The following is a 23,565-nucleotide window of genomic DNA, read 5'->3' on the forward strand; positions in this document are numbered from 1 at the left end:
AGTCAATGACGGTCCAGGCGTGGGATTTCTCTCGTGGAAATATGCACATTATCTTTTCCTTTCTATTGGTAGGTGGCACAGTGCACTTGTGGCAAGTAAGCAAGCTAGAAGACTGGCAAACGTATGGAAGCAACACATTAACAAGAGAATTCTGAGTAAAACCAAAGTTACTTTCCCTAGTAACTAGTTACTTTGAAAGTAACGAGTAACTTGAAGTAACAGAGTTACTTTTGATAGAAGTAACTAGTAATGTAACTAAGTTACTATTTTAAAGTAACTTACCCAACACTGGTAAAGAGTGACTTGTACTTCTGGCCCATTAAGCAATGGTTTCACAAAGTTCACTGCAAACTATAAAAAAGTAATATGGATTTAAATAGAACATAGTAGTGTTGGATTAAGCGTAGGAAACACTAGTATAAGGTGTCTATGGAACAAATCTCCTTCAACATTCACAATGACACATGCTTCATACATGAAGGGGATTTTTTTTTGGCCTAGAACCAGCTAGTGTTTTGCATATTTTCTACCTTTTCCATCATATGGGTTGGTATTGACACCATGGAAATAAACTCTGACATAATCTATGTTTAATAATTCAATAAGAAGTCATTGCTTGTTTTGGTTTTTTAAATGATTTTTTATATAGTAGTAATATATTGCATATATAATAAAAATGCTTCTACCACTACAAATAATAGTGAGAAAGTTATCCTTCTTCATATTATTATCATTATATATTTTGAATTTTAATTTAATCTGTTGCTTTTCGGTGACAAGTTCACACACAGTAATAGAGAAGTCGCACCAAGAAATGATTCAGTAATGTTGGCAGCGTAAGACGTATTTCCCCCTCAGTACTTCTTTTTTTTAATGGAATGTCCAGCAATCCAGATTATTTGATACCAGTCTGTCCAATTCACACGTTGTCTTAGGCCATGCATGTTAGTCAACACTGACATTTAGAAAATACACCTTTGGGTTGGTTTGGTGGGGGGGAATCAAACCCCGTATGGAAATGACATGAATTGAGGTTTGACTATGATAATGCTGTAGATTCTTGCAAAAAAATGCACATTTGGTGGTGGGGATGGGGGGATGTGAAAGTTAAACAGTCTCAACTTGATACATAAACAGAATACCTAAAAAGTTCTGATAATCTATCAAAACTATCCTACATAACAAAAAGGTAGTATTACATTTCAAATACCGCTTTAGATTTTACCAGTGATTACCAAGTAACTTCCCACAATGCTGGAACAAGAGCAAATTCAGTTTATTTCGCAATGTAACATCCTTCCAGAGGAATAATGTGTCACGGTTCTGGGTCCGTTGGACCCAGTATTTTGAGTTTATTATATTTTGGTTTAATTCTGCGTCATGGATTGTTTTCTTATTCTCTTGTAGTGATAATGATGATTATTATAAGTTTCTTGTTTCCGTTTATCCGTGCTTAATGTACTTAAAAGATTATAAAATAAACAAACCAAAAACATCCCGGGCAAAAACCTAGAACCTTTACCCTTGTGCTCCCCTCGGGGCAGCCCCAGACCCCGGGGGTCCCAGAGTACCCCACCCTCAGTAGAGACAGGTGAATAAAAATGAAAAAAAAAAAGAACGAACATTTGGGGTCGTCGAGTGCCCCAGAGCGATTCTAATGGGTTTCGTCAGGGGATCGGGAAAGAAAACGGAAAGAAAAAGAAAACGGAAAGAAAAAGGGCTGGAAAGGCTTTCGGAGCCTGGGGAGCAGAAACCCGCACAAAGGGTGGCCAAGAAGAAAGAAGAAAAAACCCGGACCGGGCCGCCTGGCCACCCTTTATGCGGGTGTCCGCTTCCCAGGCTCCGAAAGCCTTGCCAGCCCTTGTGATCGGGTGGCACCGCCCACCAGGCGTGGAAAAGAAAGAAGAAAAAACCCGGACCGGGCCGCCTGGCCACCCTTTTTGCGGGTGTCCGCTCCCCAGGCTCCGAAAGCCTTGCCAGCCCTTGTGATCGGGTGGCACCGCCCACCAGGCGTGTGAAAGAAAGAAGAAAAAATCCGGACCGGGCCGCCTGGCCACCCTTTGTGCGGGTGTCCGTTCCTTAGGCTCTGAAAGCCTTGCCAGCCCTTGTGATCGGGTGGCACCACCCACCAGGCGTGTGAAAGAAAGAAGAAAAGAAGAAAAAACCCGGACCGGGCCGCCTGGCCACCCTTTATGCGGGTGTCCGCTTCCCAGGCTCCGAAAGCCTTGCCAGCCCTTGTGATCGGGTGGCACCGCCCACCAGGCGTGTGAAAGAAAGAAGAAAAAACCCGGACCGGGCTGCCTGGCCACCCTTTGTGCGGGTGTCCGCTCCCTAGGCTTTGAAAGCCTTGCCAGCCCTTGTGATCGGGTGGCACCGCCCACCAGGCGTGTGAAAGAAAGAACAAAAAACCCGGACCGGGCCGCCTGGCCACCCTTTTTGCGGGTGTCCGCTCCCCAGGCTCCGAAAGCCTTGCCAGCCCTTGTGAACAGGTGGCACCGCCCACCAGGCGTCTGAGAGAAAGAAGAAAAAACCCGGACCGGGCCGCCTGGCCACCCTTTATGCGGGTGTCCGCTTCCCAGGCTCCGAAAGCCTTGCCAGCCCTTGTGATCGGGTGGCACCGCCCACCAGGCGTGTGAAAGAAAGAAGAAAAAACCCGGACCGGGCCGCCTGGCCACCCTTTATGCGGGTGTCCGCTCCCCAGGCTCCGAAAGCCTTGCCAGCCCTTGTGATCGGGTGTCACCGCCCACCAGGCGTGTGAAAGAAAGACGAAAAAACCCGGACCGGGCCGCCTGGCCACCCTTTGTGCGGGTGTCCGCTCCCCAGGCTCCGAAAGCCTTGCCAGCCCTTGTGATCGGGTGGCACCGCCCACCAGGCGTGTGAAAGAAAGAAGAAAAAACCCGGACCGGGCCGCCTGGCCACCCTTTGTGCGGGTGTCCGCTCCTTAGGCTCTGAAAGCCTTGCCAGCCCTTGTGATCGGGTGGCACCACCCACCAGGCGTGTGAAAGAAAGAAGAAAAGAAGAAAAAACCCGGACCGGGCCGCCTGGCCACCCTTTATGCGGGTGTCCGCTTCCCAGGCTCCGAAAGCCTTGCCAGCCCTTGTGATCGGGTGGCACCGCCCACCAGGCGTGTGAAAGAAAGAAGAAAAAACCCGGACCGGGCCGCCTGGCCACCATTTATGCGGGTGTCCGCTCCCCAAGCTCCGACAGCCTTGCCAGCCCTTGTGATTGGGTGGCACCGCCCACCAGGCGTGTGAAAGAAAGACGAAAAAACCCGGACCGGGCCGCCTGGCCACCCTTTGTGCGGGTGTCCGCTCCCCAGGCTCCGAAAGCCTTGCCAGCCCTTGTGATCGGGTGGCACCGCCCACCAGGCGTGTGAAAGAAAGAAGAAAAAACCCGGACCGGGCCCCCTGGCCACCCTTTGTGCGGGTGTCCGCTCCCCAGGCTCCGAAAGCCTTGCCAGCCCTTGTGATCGGGTGGCACCGCCCACCAGGCGTGTGAAAGAAAGAAGAAAAAACCCGGACCGGGCCGCCTGGCCACCCTTTGTGCGGGTGTCCGCTCCCCAGGCTCCGAAAGCCTTGCCAGCCCTTGTGATCGGGTGGCACCGCCCACCAGGCGTGTGAAAGAAAGAAGAAAAAACCCGGACCGGGCCGCCTGGCCACCCTTTGTGCGGGTGTCCGCTCCTTAGGCTCTGAAAGCCTTGCAAGCCCTTGTGATCGGGTGGCACCACCCACCAGGCGTGTGAAAGAAAGAAGAAAAGAAGAAAAAACCCGGACCGGGGCGCCTGGCCACCCTTTATGCGGGTGTCCGCTTCCCAGGCTCCGAAAGCCTTGCCAGCCCTTGTGATCGGGTGGCACCGCCCACCAGGCGTGTGAAAGAAAGAAGAAAAAACCCGGACCGGGCCGCCTGGCCACCATTTATGCGGGTGTCCGCTCCCCAGGCTCCGAAAGCCTTGCCAGCCCTTGTGATCGGGTGGCACCGCCCACCAGGCGTGTGAAAGACAGACGAAAAAACCCGGACCGGGCCGCCTGGCCACCCTTTGTGCGGGTGTCTGCTCCCCAGGCTCCGAAAGCCTTGCCAGCCCTTGTGATCGGGTGGCACCGCCCACCAGGCGTGTGAAAGAAAGAAGAAAAAACCCGGACCGGGCTGCCTGGCCACCCTTTGTGCGGGTGTCCGCTCCCTAGGCTTTGAAAGCCTTGCCAGCCCTTGTGATCGGGTGGCACCGCCCACCAGGCGTGTGAAAGAAAGAAGAAAAGATGAAAACACCCGGACCGGGCCGCCTGGCCACCCTTTATGCGGGTGTCCGCTTCCCAGGCTCCGAAAGCCTTGCCAGCCCTTGTGATCGGGTGGCACCGCCCACCAGGCGTGGAAAAGAAAGAAGAAAAAATCCGGACCGGGCCGCCTGGCCACCCTTTTTGCGGGTGTCCGCTCCCCAGGCTCCGAAAGCCTTGGCAGCCCTTGTGATCGGGTGGCACCGCCCACCAGGCGTGTGAAAGAAAGAAGAAAAAATCCGGACCGGGCCGCCTGGCCACCCTTTGTGCGGGTGTCCGCTCCTTAGGCTCTGAAAGCCTTGCCAGCCCTTGTGATCGGGTGGAACCACCCACCAGGCGTGTGAAAGAAAGAAGAAAAGAAGAAAAAACCCGGACCGGGCCGCCTGGCCACCCTTTGTGCGGGTGTCCGCTTCCCAGGCTCCGAAAGCCTTACCAGCCCTTGTGATCGGGTGGCACCGCCCACCAGGCGTGTGAAAGAAAGACGAAAAAACCCGGACCGGGCCGCCTGGCCACCCATTGTGCGGGTGTCCGCTCCCCAGGCTCCAAAAGCCTTGCCAGCCCTTGTGATCGGGTGGCACCGCCCACCAGGCGTGTGAAAGAAAGAAGAAAAAACCCGGACCGGGCCGCCTGGCCACCCTTTATGCGGGTGTCCGCTTCCCAGGCTCCGAAAGCCTTGCCAGCCCTTGTGATCGGGTGGCACCGCCCACCAGGCGTGGAAAAGAAAGAAGAAAAAACCCGGACCGGGCCGCCTGGCCACCCTTTTTGCGGGTGTCCGCTCCCCAGGCTCCGAAAGCCTTGCCAGCCCTTGTGATCGGGTGGCACCGCCCACCAGGCGTGTGAAAGAAAGAAGAAAAAATCCGGACCGGGCCGCCTGGCCACCCTTTGTGCGGGTGTCCGCTCCTTAGGCTCTGAAAGCCTTGCCAGCCCTTGTGATCGGGTGGAACCACCCACCAGGCGTGTGAAAGAAAGAAGAAAAGAAGAAAAAACCCGGACCGGGCCGCCTGGCCACCCTTTATGCGGGTGTCCGCTTCCCAGGCTCCAAAAGCCTTGCCAGCCCTTGTGATCGGGTGGCACCGCCCACCAGGCGTGTGAAAGAAAGAAGAAAAAACCCGGACCGGGCCGCCTGGCCACCCTTTATGCAGGTGTCCGCTCCCCAGGCTCCGAAAGCCTTGCCAGCCCTTGTGATCGGGTGGCACCGCCCACCAGGCGTGTGAAAGAAAGACGAAAAAACCCGGACCGGGCCGCCTGGCCACCCTTTGTGCGGGTGTCCGCTCCCCAGGCTCCGAAAGCCTTGCCAGCCCTTGTGATCGGGTGGCACCGCCCACCAGGCGTGTGAAAGAAAGAAGAAAAAACCCGGACCGGGCCGCCTGGCCACCCTTTATGCGGGTGTCCGCTCCCCAGGCTCCGAAAGCCTTGCCAGCCCTTGTGATCGGGTGGCACCGCCCACCAGGCGTGTGAAAGAAAGAAGAAAAAACCCGGACCGGGCAGTCTGGCCACCCTTTATGCGGGTGTCCGCTTCCCAGGCTCCGATAGCCTTGCCAGCCCTTGTGATCGGGTGGCACCGCCCACCAGGCGTGGAAAAGAAAGAAGAAAAAACCCGGACCGGGCCGCCTGGCCACCCTTTATGCGGGTGTCCGCTTCCCGGGCTCCGAAAGCCTTGCCAGCCCTTGTGATCGGGTTGCACCGCCCACCAGGCGTGTGAAAGAAAGAAGAAAAAACCCGGACCGGGCCGCCTGGCTACCTTTTGTGCGGGTGTCCGCTCGCCAGGCTCCGAAAGCCTTGCCATCCCTTGTGATCGGGTGGCACCGCCCACCAGGTGTGTGAAAGAAAGAAGAAAAAACCCGGACCGGGACCAGGCGTGTGAAAGAAAGAGGAAAAAACCCGGACCGGGCCGCCTGGCCACCCTTTGTGCGGGTGTCCGTTCCCTAGGCTCTGAAAGCCTTGCCAGCCCTTGTGATCGGGTGGCACCGCCCACCAGGCGTGTGAAAGAAAGAAGAAAAAACCCAGACCGGGCCGCCTGGCCACCCTTTGTGCGGGTGTCCGCTCCCCAGGCTCCGAAAGCCTTGCCAGCCCTTGTGATCGGGTGGCACCGCCCACCAGGCGTGTGAAAGAAAGAAGAAAAGAATAAAAAGCCCGGACCGGGCCGCCTGGCCACCCTTTTTGCAGGTGTCCGCTCCCCAGGCTCCGAAAGCCTTGCCAGCCCTTGTGATCGGGTGGCACCGCCCACCAGGCGTGTGAAAGAAAGAAGAAAAATCCCGGACCGGGCTGCCTGGCCACCCTTTGTGCGGGTGTCCGCTCCCCAGGCTGCGAAAGCCTTGCCAGCCCTTGTGATCAGGTGGCACCGCCCACCAGGCGTGTGAAAGAAAGAAGGAAAAACCCAGACAGGGCCACCTGGCCACACTTTGTGCGGGTGTCCGCTCTGTAGGCTCTGAAAGCCTTGCCAGCCCTTGTGATCGGGTGGCACCGCCCACCAGGCGTGGAAAAGAAAGAAGAAAAGAAGAAAAAACCCGCACCGGGCCGCCTGGCCACCCTTTATGCGGGTGTCCGCTTCCCAGGCTCCGAAAGCCTTGCCAGCCCTTGTGATCGGGTGGCACCGCCCACCAGGCGTGTGAAAGAAAGAAGAAAAAACCCGGACCGGGCCGCCTGGCCACCCTTTGTGCGGGTGTCCGCTCCCCAGGCTCCGATAGCCTTGCCAGCCCTTGTGATCGGGTGGCACCGCCCACCAGGCGTGTGAAAGAAAGACGAAAAAACCCGGACCGGGCCGCCTGGCCACCCTTTTTGCGGGTGTCCGCTCCCCAGGCTCCGAAAGCCTTGCCAGCCCTTGTGATCGGGTGGCACCGCCCACCAGGCGTGTGAAAGAAAGAAGAAAAAACCCGGACCGGGCCGCCTGGCCACCCTTTTTGCGGGTGTCCGCTCCCCAGGCTCCGAAAGCCTTGCCAGCCCTTGTGATCGGGTGGCACCGCCCACCAGGCATGTGAAAGAAAGAAGAAAAAACCCAGACCGGGCCGCCTGGCCACCCTTTGTGCGGGTGTCCGCTCCCCAGGCTCCGAAAGCCTTGCCAGCCCTTGTGATCGGGTGGCACCGCCCACCAGGCGTGTGAAAGAAAGAAGAAAAGAAGAAAAAACCCGGACCGGGCCGCCTGGCCACCCTTTGTGCGGGTGTCCGCTCCTCAGGCTCCGAAAGCCTTGCCAGCCCTTGTGATCGGGTGGCACCGCCCACCAGGCGTGTGAAAGAAAGACGAAAAAACCCGGACCGGGCCGCCTGGCCACCCTTTGTGCGGGTGTCCGCTCCCCAGGCTCCGAAAGCCTTGCCAGCCCTTGTGATCGGGTGGCACCGCCCACCAGGCGTGTGAAAGAAAGAAGAAAAAACCCGGACCGGGCCGCCTGGCCACCCTTTGTGCGGGTGTCCGCTCCCCAGACTCCGAAAGCCTTGCCAGCCCTTGTGATCGGGTGGCACCGCCCACCAGGCGTGCGAAAGAAAGAAAAAAAACCCGGACCGGGCCGCCTGGCCACCCTTTGTGCGGGTGTCCGCTCCCCAGGCTCCGAAAGCCTTGCCAGCCCTTGTGATCGGGTGGCACCGCCCACCAGGCGTGTGAAAGAAAGAAGAAAAAACCCGGACCGGGCCGCCTGGCCACCCTTTGTGCGGGTGTCCGCTCCCCAGGCTCCGAAAGCCTTGCCAGCCCTTGTGATCGGGTGGCACCGCCCACCAGGCGTGTGAAAGAAAGAAGAAAGAAGAAAAAACCCGGACCGGGCCGCCTGGCCACCCTTTATGCGGGTGTCCGCTTCCCAGGCTCCGATAGCCTTGCCAGCCCTTGTGATCGGGTGGCACCACCCACCAGGCGTGTGAAAGAAAGAAGAAAAAACCCGGACCGGGCCGTCTGGCCACCCTTTATGCGGTTGTCCGCTTCCCAGGCTCCGATAGCCTTGCCAGCCCTTGTGATCGGATGGCACCGCCCACCAGGCGTGTGAAAGAAAGAAGAAAAAACCCGGACCGGGCCGCCTGGCCACCCTTTTTGCGGGTGTCCGCTCCCCAGGCTCCGAAAGCCTTGCCAGCCCTTGTGATCGGGTGGCACCGCCCACCAGGCGTGTGAAAGAAAGAAGAAAAAACCCGGACCGGGCCGCCTGGCCACCCTTTGTGCGGGTGTCCGCTCCCCAGGCTCCGAAAGCCTTGCCAGCCCTTGTGATCGGGTGGCACCGCCCACCAGGCGTGTGAAAGAAAGAAGAAAAGATGAAAAAACCCGGACCGGGCCGCCTGGCCACCCTTTATGCGGGTGTCCGCTCCCCAGGCTCCGAAAGTCTTGCCAGCCCTTGTGATCGGGTGGCACCGCCCACCAGGCGTGTGAAAGAAAGAGGAAAAAACCCGGACCGGGCCGCCTGGCCACCCTTTGTGCGGGTGTCCGTTCCCTAGGCTCTGAAAGCCTTGCCAGCCCTTGTGATCAGGTGGCACCGCCTACCAGGCGTGTGAAAGAAAGAAGAAAAAACCCAGACCTGGCCGCCTGGCCACCCTTTGTGCGGGTGTCTGCTCCCCAGGCTCCGAAAGCCTTGCCAGCCCTCATGACGGGGTGGCACCTCCCCCAGGCGTGGAAAAGAATGGTAAAAACATGGTAAATGGCATTTTACTAGTCCCTAAGGACCCCAAAGTGCTTTACACATTCAGTCATCCACCCATTCACACACTGGTTAGGACAAGCTACATTGTAGCCACAGCCATCCTGGGGCGCACTGACAGAGGCGAGGCTGCCTAACACTGGCGCCACCGGGCCCTCTGACCACCACCAGTAGGCAACGGGTGAAGTGTCTTGCCCAAGGACACAGCAATCTTCCGATTACAAGACGAACGCCCAACTCTTGAGCCAAGATCACCACAAAAGAAAGCAGAAAAAACCTGGACCAGGCCTCCTGGCCACTCTTTATATCGGTGGACCTCCCCCAGGCCTCACTACCTTCCCCTTGTTTCTCAGAGAAACCCTCTACAGAAGAGTTTAGAAAGACAAAACTTGTGAGTTCTGAATTTCCTGGTGAGTCTCCACCTGTTACAGGTGGGTGCAGCCTGCACTGTCTCGAGACAGACCAGACCAGCTGCACCACAGACACTTCAAACCTTATCTCAAGACAAACACTGAAAGAACAACATAAAAAAGAAGTAAACAAACCCTAGAAACATGCCGGGTTACAGGAGAAGGCAGCCATGTAGAGGTTGAGTCTGTGTGAGTCTTTTTTCTGTTTATGAACAACAGAAAAAAGAAAGAAAACTTACCTTAGAAATCTGTAGGGTTGTTTTCTCTGAGACATGTTGGAATCTGTAAACAGTTACTCCGAAAAGGATCCAGATGTTTCAAAATACTTCTCTGGCAAATGTTTCAATTCTGCAAGCACAATTGCTGCAATTATTGGACTAAAAGTCGTCACTTTTCACCCCTATTTATGGATTTAAGGATCAAAGGATAAAACTGGTGGTAAAATTCTAAATATATGTGATGTCATTATCCCGTAATGACATCACATATATAGGTTGTCACATTTATCAGTAAAGTTCCAATCTCTGCCCCTCCCCCCCTCCCCCCCCAAAAAAAATGTCCTTTTGCAATAACCAATGTCTTCTACAGTCATTTGTGCTAACAGATGGCAGCATTTAAAAGCTGGGTCTTACTCTGCCCAGGCTGCTCTACCATAGAAGAAGAAGAATGTAGACCTACAGTACCTTGAAAAACGAGAAGCTTCTTCAGTTCTAAGGTCAAATGGTGGGGAGTCCCAGATTTAAACCTAGTGGGAGTATCCCCCCACAGAGGGACAAAAGGACCCCCTGATGATCCTCTAATCACCTGAGCCAAGTCTGGGAAATCTGGGACTCCCCACCATTTGACCTTAGAACTGAAGAAGCTTCTCGGATGAGAGATGAAACGTCTTCAAGTAACTTAAAGAAGTCCAGACGCTTTTCTTTGCAAGCTCCTTTGACTACGATGACCTGGATGACTGAGAACCTTCACAGACAAAATGATACATGGTTTTCAGAATATCAAGCAAATAAAATCTGAAAAGTGTCATGTTGATTAGCATTCAGTTCCCTGTACTCTGATACCCCTAAACAAAATCCAGTGATATCAATTGCCTTTAGAAGGCAACCAAATTAAGTTTACCTGTGTGTAATTTAGTCTCATTATAAATACAACTGCTCTGTGACGGCCTCAGTAGTTTGTTAAAGAACATTAATGAACAAACAGCTTCATGAAAACCAAGGAACTCACCTGGCAGGTCAGTGATAAAGTTGTAGATAAGTTTAAAGCAGGGATAGGTTATAAAAAAATATCCTGAGCTTTGAACATCTCAAGGAGCACTGTTCAATCCATCATCCAAAAATAGAAAAGGTTTCCTACAACTGCAAACCTACCAAGATATGACCGTCCACCTAAACTGACAGACTGAGCAAGAAGAGCACTGGTCAGAGAAGCTTCCAAGAGGCACATGGTCACTTTGGAGGAGCTGCAGAATTCCACAGCTCAGGTGGGAGAATCTGTCTACAGGACAACTGTAAGTTGTGTACTCCACAAATCTGGCTTACATGGAAGAGTGGCAAGAAGAAAGCCAATGTTGACCGAAAGTCATAAAAAGTTCCATCTGCAGTTTGCCAGGAACCATGTAGGGGACACAGCAAACATGTGGAAGAAGGTACTCTGATCAGACGAGACCAAAGTTAAACTTTTTGGCCTATATGAAAAGCGCTACATGTGGCGGAAAAATAACACTGCTCATCACCCTGAACGTACCATCCCCATTGTGAAACATGGTGGTGGCAACATCATGCTGTGGGGATGTTTTCCTTCTACAGGGACAGAGAAACTGGTCAGAGATGATGGGAAGATGGATGGAGCTAAATAGATCGGAATTCTGGAAGAAAACCTGTTGGAGGCTGCGAAGGACTTGAGCTTGGGATGTAGATGTACCTTCCAGGAAGACAATGACCCTAAATATACAGTTGGAGCTTCAATGGAATGCTTTAGATCAAAGAATATCCATGTGTTAGAAGGGTCAGTCAAAGTTCAGACCTAAATCCCATTGAGCATCTGTGGCAAGAGTTGAACATTGCTGTTCAGACACGCTTTCTGTCCAATCTGTCTGAGCTTGAGCTGTTTTACAATGAAGAATGGGCAAATATTTCAGTCTCTAGATGTGCAAAGCTGGTAGAGACATACTCCAAAAGACTTGCAGGTGTAACTGTAGCAAAAGGTGGCTCTATGAAGAGCAGGGGTTTGAATAGAAATGCATGCCACACTTTTCCAAATTTATTTGCTTAGAATTTTGACAACCATGTATTATTTTCATACCACTTCACAATTATGTGCTACTTTGTGTTAATCTATCATAGAAAAGGTCAATAAAAAACACATTTTGTTTGTGGTTGTAAGGTGACAAAATGTGTAAAAGTTCAAGAACTATGAATAATTTTTCAAGGCACCGTAACTTCAAATCCCCACACAAGCACACATCAGTTCACATGCATGTACACATATGCAGTTAAAGCATATGTGTACATGCAACTTCAAAAGTTAAAGTAGAAAAAGACTGAAAACCTTAGGAACAATATGGAATGAGTGATAATGTCAGCACCATTCCATGATTTGGAAATATTTGTTTCACTTTAAATCTGTTTTTTTTTTTTTTGTTAATTGCAAAAACTGTAAAATTAGGATTATCTTTTGTGTCACTTCAGTGTTCTGTCACTTCAATGACTCCCTCTTGTATCTTTGCTACACATTGGATATAATTTTTCTTACCACGATGATGCATGATCTTTACTCTCAAATCATTTTAATGGCTTCTGAGGAAGTTGCCCCTTTGCTCCAAATTACTGTTTAATAGGCAATTTGTTCTTTACTCTAGTTTGTTCCTTGATTGTAAAATCTGATATTTTTGCAAATTTGGCTCAGGGGGACCTGAAAGCCAGGAGACAATTTATTGTATTGGCCACAAACAATCTAATAGAGGCCCATTTCCCATAAATATTAATAAAGATTTCTATCAGAGCAAAAATATCTCTCTCTCTCTCTCTTAAGTATTTGCTCCTAACCACGTCCTAACCTAGCAGTCATATATAGCTTTTAATTAATCCTGCATTTTTTGTCAAAGATATTTGTCACCATGAAATTAATAGCTTAAAACGGCAACATATGAACAGATTCACTGAGTAATCAGAAAAGTTTAGCATGAATCTGGACATTAGATTTAAGCTTGAAGTTTTAACCTTATCAAATATCACTTGGTAGAAGCTCCTTACCGTTTGAAGAAATCTCTTCTCAATCTGCTGTCCTCTTTTGCTTGCATCTTTTTTTTTCCATCGGAGACTGACGTTATTCCATGTTAATTATTTTTTCTCCGTGAAAAACACAGCAACTCATCTTATCCCGGGGTGCCAGGGCGTCGAGCTCCGGATCTCAGCAGAAAAGTGCCAATCAAAGTTGCAGGCTGATCCAGGTATCAGTTTGACATAGGTTCTCCACTGTGACGTCACAGTTGGAACACTGTTACGCCTCTGCGTAACCATGGTTACAGGGGACGCTTTGGAGCTCTGCTGCTCAGCTGCAAAAGATTTCAGGTTAAACTCTAAAACCAAATAAAATCAATATACTGTATATGTGTATAGTGTACCGTTCGTTTTCTGGAAGAGGCTGTAAAACAGACAGTTAAAATGTGACATGTGATATGTCGAGCTGTCGATAAGCACGGCTGTTTTTGTGCTGTTATTCACTGTTAGCCTGTTTTGGCTGGCGTTACTGAAGTTGTTTTCAACTGGATGTCACATTGTTGAACTCTGATGATTAATGAATAAACTCTCGATGTGACGATGGTAGAATGTAATTGTAACCCTGTGTTAATCTAGTCGTTTGATACCGTTTAATATCCAGTCCATCTATTTGGAGTTTTGTTTTTAACATGCCCTGGAATAATTTAAAGTTTTACAATGCCAGTGATTTACGACTCTTTCGCGACAGTCAGCTGGGGAGTAAACTGTGGGGTTCTCAGAGGTAGCTCATGTGAGCCAGCAGTGACATCTGTACATGCAGTAGCCTTAAAATACTGATTATTTATTCTCCTGCTAGAATTTGTGTTTTATACGTACATCGTTTCTTTCTATATGTTATCGTTTGGTTATGTTATGATGTGTGGTTAATGATGATTATTAGTGTGCTAATCGTGAATAAGCTAGTAAGCTTGAAAATTAGCAGCCATGTTAAGCGGATTTCGGTGATCAAGTTCGTGTGTCACTGTTTGGAATATAAACCCATATGGCTTGCACTACTTTCAAGATGTAAGCTAAAGGGGTGTGTTTTAAAATATTCTTCTCGACCTCGAGTATTTGGACTGAAGGACTCACAGACACGTTTTATATTTAGCTCTATACATTTTAAAAAGATTTTTTAAAAAAAAAAATTTTTCTTATTCACAAAGGCTGTATGGAGACATTTTGGTCATTGCCACAGACGCTTTCTCTTACTACGGATGGAGGATGTTGCGGTTTCACAACCCATGGACTGAGAAAGGACTCAATAAGTAATATGTTCACATATTCCAGTGTTAAACACAAGTGAGTCTCAATTGAGTGAAGTGTTGGTAACTGATGCCAATATTTTTCTTCTTTCTCCCTGTTTAAATCCCATTCATATAAGGGACCCTAATTTTATCCTGCTACAAACATATTCAGCCAGTGTTATTTAAGTTTCCTGTAAACTACACATGTAAAGCGGATGTGAGAGAGGCTGTGATGAAGTCCTGGAGTTTTTAACGATGTACGTGCTCCAGTCCAGAAATTTGTATGATATGTTGGACACAGGTGGTAAAGTGCTGTCACACCCTGAATAAATTGTCCTCTGTTCTTTGGTAAGCTGACATATTTGTTACATAAGCATATGGTTTATCAGAGGGGAAGGTCGAGTTTTAGAATACTGAGCCTAAGGTTAGGTGCAATAATATTCAACTGTAATATTAGCTTTTAACTAGGTCTTGTCAGTTAGCTGGTGTTGTGTCAAAAAGTCATATCTGCCATAAACTAATTTTCGGTATTTGTCAAAAACCAGTTGATCATATTTAACCCTCCTGTTATGTTGGTTTCCAGGAACACCAATTATGCTTCTGGGTTAATTTGACCCGGGGCAAATTTACTCATCCAAAAGTGTCAGAAACACTGGCATTGATTATTTACAATTTTCTTTTATAATTTAGATTTTTTTTCGTTTTCTGTAGTGATGCAGATGACATGTGACATCTCTTCTGTTCTGGGTCAATCTGACCCGCAACATAACAGGAGGGATAAACTGCTATAGACAACTTTTTGGTCTATAATATGTGAAACATGTCATATGTATCCCTCATGAGTGATATTGAGTCATCTTGTGCCACAAACAACATTCCTGTCACAAGGTAGAAGCTGCAATCACTTTTTGGCAGTGATTTTTACTTCGTATTTATTCATTTGACATTAAAATTACTTTTTTAAAGAGTAATCTGGCCAAGAGGACAGCAGAAATTGCAACAAATTTAATAATAGTTCTCTAAACATATTTTAAGTGTCCCAAAAGGACTGGGTTGGTTTTAATATAGTTACAATAACACAGAGTTATAAATATACTTGAAAAAATGGGTCGTTATTAAACTTGATATATACCCTTTTGTAAATCATGTCACTAAAGTCTATTTACCAATATAAGTAAAGACATTGGAAATCAGTTTTTGTCAGACGATCACTTTTTGGCACAACACCGGAGGTAAAACAGGTATGATCCTTCATATCTGGAGTGTGAAGGTGCAGACATAAATTCAGATATCTCTGGTTTAAGAGTTTAGAATTTCTCTGGTTAGCTTTATTCAGATAATTCAGTAATCACTCAAGATTAGTTCACTAGTACTCCTGAATTCAAAGAAATAGTCAGGGTATTCGGCGCTGTGCTTTCCCACAGGCGAACTCAGGTGAAATGAAAGAAGTATTGGATGCCCTCCTCCTCTGGCACAATGATATCTCACAAAAGCTCCTTGGAGTAAGGAGATCAGGTTCAGAAGTGGTTCTTTCTAAGAACGTATATCTGTATTTATAATTGACATACTAAGGATGAGTAATGCTTAAATAATGAGGAAATTAAGCAGTGACCAATGACAAATTTCACAATGTGTCATTTTTATCCACTATTCTATGTTTGTTTATGAGTACAAGATCCTTTTTGTCTATCAAATAAGATAGACAAAAAAAATACTAACTTAAATGAACCAAGATAACCCAGCAGTCCATAGGAAATAATGTGTGCACTATGTCACTAAATTTATTGTCACTGCAAATGTAAAAGTAAACATAAATGAACCACAGAGGAAATGACATGACTTTGAGGACAGATGTGATCAGGTGGAAAGTGCAGAAAGCTGACTGATGTCGATCTGTGGCTGCATTCAATGTTGGCCTGTCCTGTATTAGGCATTCAGGATTTTCTTTTATGGCCATTTAGCTCTTATGGCATGAACTTGCTCAGTGCATTATTATTGGCTTTTCTACAGTCTGATATTTGTTTAATAATTGATTGATACAGTGCATCAAATAAGTTGATAAATAAGATGTTTAAAAACTTCATCATCATATCAAACATGATCGATTTGGAGCAAGTTTATTTGGCACATGCTGACTGCAATCTAATTGTAACCAGAACAGGAGGCGAGAGCAGAGAACAAGAGTGCAGCAGTTTAGTGAAAGGAACAGGAAAGGTGAAGAAGAGGTGAGCATCCAAAAGACGAGCAAGAGGACAGTTTCAAAGGAGACATCACGGCACAATAAAAGCACAAGCTGTAAGAGCAGAGATTCATTCATATTTTTACTATTTTTTTCTTTAGGTTTTACTCCCACTGCTTACAATAAATCAAATATATAGTACAAACAAGAAAAACTCAAATTGCATTGTTGTTCAGTATAGCTCTGTGACTTCAACCTTTAGCTAACGTATAATGTTTGACATTTTATATAAATGTGACTATAAAAAATAGTCAATAATATTAAAAAGGTGCTGTTACTGAGTGAAACTTCCAAAGATTTCAGGTCTGGATTTAGCCCCAGTGTTTTAAGATCCTAGCAGCGCTCGTATTTATGGCCACATTTTTAAAAGAGACGAGCTTTCTGGGTGCTGACTCAGAGGGACCACTTTAGTTCATTGAAGCTTTAATGCCAGTTTAAGACAATAAACTGGACATGTTTCGAATCAAATTGATAATAACAGAGCTATGCTGGACAAGCAGCTGTGTTAGTGTGACGCCCTGCATATTTGAAGGATTGCAATAAACTTCTGTTCTTACTGAATCTGTAACATTGCCTTGATCTGCCTACATCATTTTTTAAATAGTTTATGTTGTTAAATGAGTTTTGTGTCACTGTGCACAGAGAAAAACTCACCTGATGTAGTGGTAATGCGTTATTCACCACTAGATGGAGACAACCTGGCACAGGTATTTTCTCTACACACTAAATTTCACACTGAAAAGCATTGGTGGGAATTTTTGTTTACATAGTAAGCAAAAGAAAAAATGTCTTGAGGTCTTTCCAGTGTTTTCAAAATTGTGTTTTTCAGATACACGTCAAAATTTCATACAGACAAACACACACACAAAACAACAAAATATGTCAAATTACATGCACGTCTCATTCATTTTTTGAGAATTTCACCACTTTTAGATTTCATGGAAAATAACTTGTGTTATTCATGACATGATATCATTTAAAATAACTTTGTCAGGCCAGTGAATAGCTGCCACATAAGTATAAATCTAAATCATGCAAGTGTAATATAGAAAAAAACAGTTGTGCTGTTTGTTCATAATAAATGGGTAGGGGTGTATAGTCAGTAAAAGCCACCAAGGCTCTGCCGAGCTCCAAACCACCTCTGCCACAGACAGAAGCATCAAAAATGTGCGCTGGGAGCTTCATGGCATGATTTCTACAGCCACACAAATCTATATGTATGTGGCCAAGAACCTTAGTCCATGTAGGGTATCTTAACACAGTTTACTTGTGTCAGTTAGGTCAGCTAGTGGGATGGCAGAGAGGGCAGCCTTTACATTATTTTATTGTAGAGTGACAGGAACTGCCTATGAGCTTCTAATCAGGCAGAAATATTGACAGAAGGAAATATTTAAAAAAATACCAATAATATTTTTAATTTCAAAGGAAATACATTGATGAAAATCAAAGAAGAGAAAATGTACGTGATGTTCCATTTTCCTGAGAACTGATTGGCTGTGATGACTCCTTCAAGTACTACATGCTACTTTGTCCTGCTAGTTAAGCCTGCTGTCTGTTCTCAGGCCTCCTCCTGTTTCACTGGCATAAATCCATCACCAGAGGGCTCCACTGACCTGCCTGTTGACATCAGAGCAAACCCCTGTGTCATGTGACCTGGCTGGAGTTGCAAAGCTGGACTCAGACCTGGCCCAGGCAAGTTCAAAGACAGTTGTGGTAGAGAGAGCAGGGAGTAAAGTAGAGCACTGGAAGGATGGGGTGGAAACAGGAAGCGTGTAGATTCAGTGGATTTGGCATCCTCCATCTGTCTCCATGCTCTCTTTACTGGCCTTCTAAAAATCACTTCTAAAAACTTCTCCTGTAGCTGTGTAGCTGCTTTTGTTTAAATGTTTAGGATAGCATTTAGAATCAACTTTACTGTCATTACACATGTCTAAATACAGGGTAACAAAATACAGTTTGCATCTTATCAGTAAGTGCAATAAGAGCAAATATACAGATGTGCTACATATATACAGATGTATCGGTGTGAGGTAAACAGATCTACAGAGTGCTATGAATATATCTACAGCAGTGGAAGCGTAGCTTGAAAAGCGCTATATAAATGCAATCCATTATTATTGAGTACAGATAATGCTGATGATGATGATGCTGACAGGATTGATGCAGATGCAGAATTTCAAAGTGATTCAGAAGGAAGTAGTACAGTTTATAGAGTGCATGGTCGCTTATCTGTACCAAGCTCAAAAAAGAAAACCTACACAATAACAGAAGACGAGATCAAGCGCAGAATCCAAGCAGAGAACATGTCAGTTCATGTTTTCAGAGCTTTAATTGGGGTAGGTTTACATTTTGATTTTGATGTCACCTGAAAGAAATCCGGGTTACTCGTATCACTGAAGTGACAATGTGGAATCTGGAAATTGTGCATTTGCTGCAACATATACACAGTTACACCATGTAAACAAAAGCATTTAACTTTGTGTGTGTGTGTGTCTCTTTTGGTGTTTGCACTTTTTCTTTTTTAGGGCCGTAAAGCTAAACTGCCTGCAATGATTCTTGACAGGCCTAAGAAGGCCAAAACTAAACCAACGGTGTTTAGTGTCCTGAGTGAAGAGGAGGCTGGGGAGCTAGCCCTCGGGTTTGCCGGAAGATTGGCTTGTGATGTCACAAGAGACATGGTCTGTAAAGGCATCGACCATTCAAGTGCTGATATGACAAAGTAAGTAAGTAGAATAATATGAAAGTTGTATCTTTTTTGGTATTATTTGTCATTTGGGTTATTTGTGTAATATTGTTAATACACTTACTTTCTAATAACAGACTCTTCGCAAAATCCAACACAACCTTAAACAGGAACTGACTGATTCCTCAACCTTCAGTTTGCTGACACACACCTTTGGTCCTGCTGCACTGGATTCTTTCATTTCTTTCCTGTGTGAAAAACTGGATCTCTTAAATAATGAAACCTTTCGTGACTTTTGTTTGCTGTCCATATCATCTGTAAATCAGAATCTTGAAAATTGTTCACTGTTTTAAGTTTGTATTAAGTTAACTATTTGGCAAAAATGTTTGGTTCCTAATCCACACAGCATAATAACTGTTCTAACACATATCTTAAAAATGCTACAAAGGAAGAAAATGATCACATATGTTTTAATACGAATGTATTTGTGTCACACTCCTCGGTTTGTAGTCAATTTCCTGTTTTATTTTGTGAGTTTTGGTATGTTTACACTGTTGTCATTTTTATTTCCCTTGTGTTCGTCTTCCCTTATTAGTTTTACTTTATTTAATCAGTCTGATGTAATAACTGATAATTAGTTACTTTCCAGTGTGTATATATGCTCCTCGTTTGGATTATTGTTTGTTTGAGTTCTGCCTGTCTTTTCTATTAAAGATTTAGACTTTTGGACTATTAGTGGGCCTCGTAGGTTTTTGATCTGTGCACTTGGTAATTGACTGGGTTTAATTTAGTGGCCTGGAAAACAGGCCCCAGGGATCTGGTCATTTTAAAGGCTGGGGTAAAGTGTAAGAGCTATTTATACCCATGTAAACTTTTATACACTGGTTTTTACCTGTATTGTTTCAGAAAGGTTTAAAAGGGTAATGTCCACAGTTTATAATTTTTGAATTCAACATATTTTATTAAAGTAATTTAGCTTGAGCACAGACAAAACTGAATCACATAATCATAAAATCAAATCACTTGCACTATACAGAAGTCTAATCTACTCTGAGCTAATGCCGGTTTCCAATACTAATGATGGTGAAGGAGAGAGATGAGGGTGTGCACGACCTGGCCACTGGGGCACTTATCCCCGTTCTGTGTGATACAATCCAACAGGAAAGCTGTCAAACCATTGGACATTGGTCAAGTTAACATTCCCGAATACATACACACAGAGAAACTCTGAGCCCCAAGGTCAGCATTAGCACAAACATACCACTTTATACCGAATCTCAGTGCGAGGTCAGGTATTAGCCTCATTCCATTACTCTGGCTATATTTTCTTACTCATCATTACTGTTAAACTTATACTTAGTCATACTCTAAATTACAGTTAAGGATGATTAACTATTAACAAAATCACATACCGATAACTCTGTTATTACACTTTGTATTTAATCATAAAAAGGCTGGATGTTGAAACCTTTTACTTTTATTTTGTATGAGCCAGGGGACCTCAACCGCTGATGTCCAAAAACGGACAGGTACTGTTTTATAGAGCAAAAAACTTAAGAGCGGATATTTTATAAATAATACCAACAACTACAAAAGCAGACTTTTAATAGTAATAAGTAATCATTTATTTATAATACATAGCAATATAAAAATAGTAACATATGAAAATGTTACAATTGGCACAGATGAATTTGTATCAAAAACAGCAACCAACCCAAAGTAATGAACAACACACATAAATAACACCTGCTTGAGAGACCAAACAACTTCTTTTCATCTGTTCCTTGGCAGAAAGTTAAGACAGCTTTTCAGCTTTAGGTTCCAATAAACAGAGGTAACGGATGCAGTCCCTTTGAAATGTCTACACAAAAGTCTACTTGTGCATTTAGCTTTAACTCTTCTCTTTTCTGTTTTGTATTCCAAAAGCTTTTCATTTTCTCCAGTGGTTGTCTCCCTTTCAGTAGTTATCGATTGTTCATTAATTTTCAGACTGTTGGAATGTCGATGCTGGCCGAACGTTTCCTGCTAGAATGCAAAGGCCTAAAAATGGCCCGTCATCCACTCATCTTCCAGACTACACAAGACAATAGACACCCAGGCTGAGATCTTCCTCCACCTCTCCTGTATCTCCCCCTCCTGCAGAGTGAGTTCCTGAAGAGGAGACCTCCTGCAAGATGTAACAACCTCCCCCACCAGTTGATTGGTGATTGTAAATTAGCATGAGTGTGATATGAAAACCAAGCATCATGGACATAAACTTTAATGAGCTGGATTAACTGAAAAGTGAAATTTCCGATTGAATCAAGGAATATGGAGCACATCTGTACACTGACCACATAACCTCTTATTGAAGACTGCCTTTCACACAGAGGGAGAAGAGATGCACAGGAGTGAAATTAAACAAATACTTCTAGGAAATATACTTAAATAATTCAGGAACATTGACAGACAGTAACAACCACTGTTGTGACTGAAGATGAGGACCCGACTCTGACTGTAGACTGAAGCCTTGAACCAAACACTCACAGGATGTACGGACTCAGGATTGTAGATGGTTCAGTGCAGAAATGGCAACTTATATCCCGAGCTCAAAGCTTTTGAACATACAAAACAAATGACTGTGATGCTATGACTTCAGGAGGACATAACAGTAATTACTTGGCATTAAGCTCCATACAGTGAGGCTGACTGACTGGGGCTGCAGGAGCACGAGAGAAAGGATGACAATGGATTGTAAAAGGAAAAATGTTCTTTTAAACTTTATAACAATCATAATCTCTTCTGTATTTCAGGTTGAAACATAACCTTCCTGTTGTGTCTCATGTCCCACCTGTCAAAAGAGAAAAAGGTACAGTACAATCATCTCTGTCTCATGTAAAAGGAAAGCTGAAATAATTATTTTCCATCCTTAAAGAAACTGCATGTGTCTCCACATGTTGCAGGTGAGGATGACTCCCCAGCAGGTGTTTCACAGATTGTATCTGCAAATAAAGGTGAGCGTTTCCCCTTAAAGAAGCCGGCTGGTGCCACATTGAGGAAAGCAAGGCTTGAGGACACCGTTTACAAAGATAATTTTCTTGTGGTGAACGGTTGGGGGAAATTCTACCTTCCGAAGGTTGTAACCATGCAGGTTATTGGTGTGGTCGAGGGCATCTCATTCCCGTGTGAGCAGCTCGTTCTGATGACCTGTGAGGACCAACAGGTATATGCCTATGATGAAGAGGAGCTGCATCTGGTGGCTTCAAGCATGAAGCAGTTACGTGACGAGGGAATGGAGTATCCAGGCTCCACGGTTTATTACAGGGGAGAGGCCTTTAAAGACATGGTGAGAAGTTAAATTTGTTTACTGGACTTGTTCGTTAATAAAGATGATCATCTGTAAACACTGTCACTAAATTATGTTATTGTCTGTTGTGTGTAGCCCAGGGAGAATCGGGCAGACGCGAGCATGAGCGATTTGGGCAAGAGGTTGGATGAAGAGTATAAGAAGCTGGTGGCAGAAAGTGTAAAAATAAAGGCAATTTATCATTTGTCAATTTGCAGTAATTTAGCATACACATTACAATTATTTACTCTTTTTGATGCTCATTTACAGTTGAAATTTCACAGTTATTTACAGTAATTTTTACATACATTTTTAAGTGTAAGTCCTTTTCCATTTGTTTTACTTAATGTGTACCACTAGGTTCTGTTTTGGTGACTTCTGCTCTTTGTGCTAAGCTGACCTAGGTGAATGGAGGACTCCATAGTATAATTCTGTTTTTGCATAAAAAATTAATACTCAACTGTAAAAGTTATGTTTGTTGTTTTAACCTTTGTGAGGGTTTAATTTGCATTTTCTAAGGCAAATAACAGAAATCAGACAACAAGCAGCAGCAACTGGAAAGGTTCTGTATAAATAAAAAATTAAATCGGGTGGATGCACTTAATGGTGGTTTAGCTAAACTGAAGATTTGTTCATTTCAAGCATGGTTCTTTAATCATATTCAACCATTTACCTGAAAAATAAATCTTTGATTTGAAAACATATCTATTTCTTTGTCAGTGTCCCTGACTGTCATGTGATTTTGAGTATTGACACTGATTTTAGTGTAGGAAACTAAAGATTTTTTTTTTCAGTCAGTTTGTGTCATACTAAAATTGGGAGCCTATTTATCATAGCGTGAAGTATTAAAGCTGACAACCACAATTTAAATTTGCTTCTGTTTGCCTCTCTCTCTCTCACACATACTAATGGACACCAGACAACAGCTGATTAACAGCAGGGACTGTTCATGTGTCAGATTTTCAAATTTAAGGCTCTCATTATTATAATGGACGACCAATATACATCACATGTTGTAAATTGTACAATATAAGCTATCAATGTGTTATAGGAGTTTATCAGCATACTGTAGTGGGTCAGGGTTGTTTGGGGTTGGACAGCTATGTTCTGTGGTTCCAGGTGGCAGGTTATGTTGCCATGGTTACAGGTGACGCTGTCTCCCCCCTCTGTCCCCTTCTGGCTGCCTCTGCCTCAATTTTATCTCACAACTTAGACATTCACATTACTCACACTCTCATAACACATATAGGATCTTGGGGCTGGGCACGCTACACGGCATCCAGAAGACCATCAGGGTGTACAACCTCACCCCTGGCGTCGTTGCCCACCTCTCAATTTTAAATACACGTAGACATTGAGGGCTATCAGGAGGGGCTATGCGCTTACCTGCTGCTCTCTGGCAGGTAGCGCCATGCCCTCCTGGGTTTTAAATGCACCTTAGAACACACATGCATCAACACTACATATGAGCGGGCGGAGGGAGGTTTGGAGTCTTCACACACCCCCGTTCTCTGTTGCCTGTGGGG

General features: G+C 45.7%; 2 protein-coding genes across 10 annotated transcripts in view; one reads left to right on the forward strand and one right to left on the reverse strand.

Moving 5' to 3' along the window:
• LOC146493773 (uncharacterized) overlaps positions 1-23,565 on the reverse strand; it is a 561,837-nt gene that overhangs the window by 136,398 nt on the left and 401,874 nt on the right. The gene's annotated exons all lie outside the window — the stretch shown is intronic.
• On the forward strand, positions 13,691-22,139 carry LOC146493781 (uncharacterized). 9 transcript variants are annotated; one of them, XM_085148901.1, is made up of 7 exons: positions 13,692-13,847; positions 15,949-16,087; positions 16,674-16,738; positions 17,594-17,723; positions 18,557-18,750; positions 21,507-21,562; positions 21,657-22,138. In XM_085148901.1, exons 5-7 carry the CDS (start codon positions 18,581-18,583, stop codon positions 22,049-22,051), a joined length of 621 nt encoding a protein of 206 aa, XP_085005027.1. In that variant the 5' UTR covers positions 13,692-13,847; positions 15,949-16,087; positions 16,674-16,738; positions 17,594-17,723; positions 18,557-18,580; the 3' UTR covers positions 22,052-22,138. The 9 variants fall into 9 exon arrangements, with proteins under 9 accessions (XP_085005026.1, XP_085005025.1, XP_085005030.1 ...); XM_085148900.1 differs by having other exon boundaries at positions 13,691-13,847; positions 15,949-16,738; XM_085148899.1 differs by having other exon boundaries at positions 13,691-13,847; positions 16,674-17,723.

This window comes from Neolamprologus multifasciatus, chromosome 22 (assembly GCF_963576455.1).
Source record: "Neolamprologus multifasciatus chromosome 22, fNeoMul1.2, whole genome shotgun sequence".
Lineage (NCBI taxonomy): Eukaryota > Metazoa > Chordata > Actinopteri > Cichliformes > Cichlidae > Neolamprologus > Neolamprologus multifasciatus.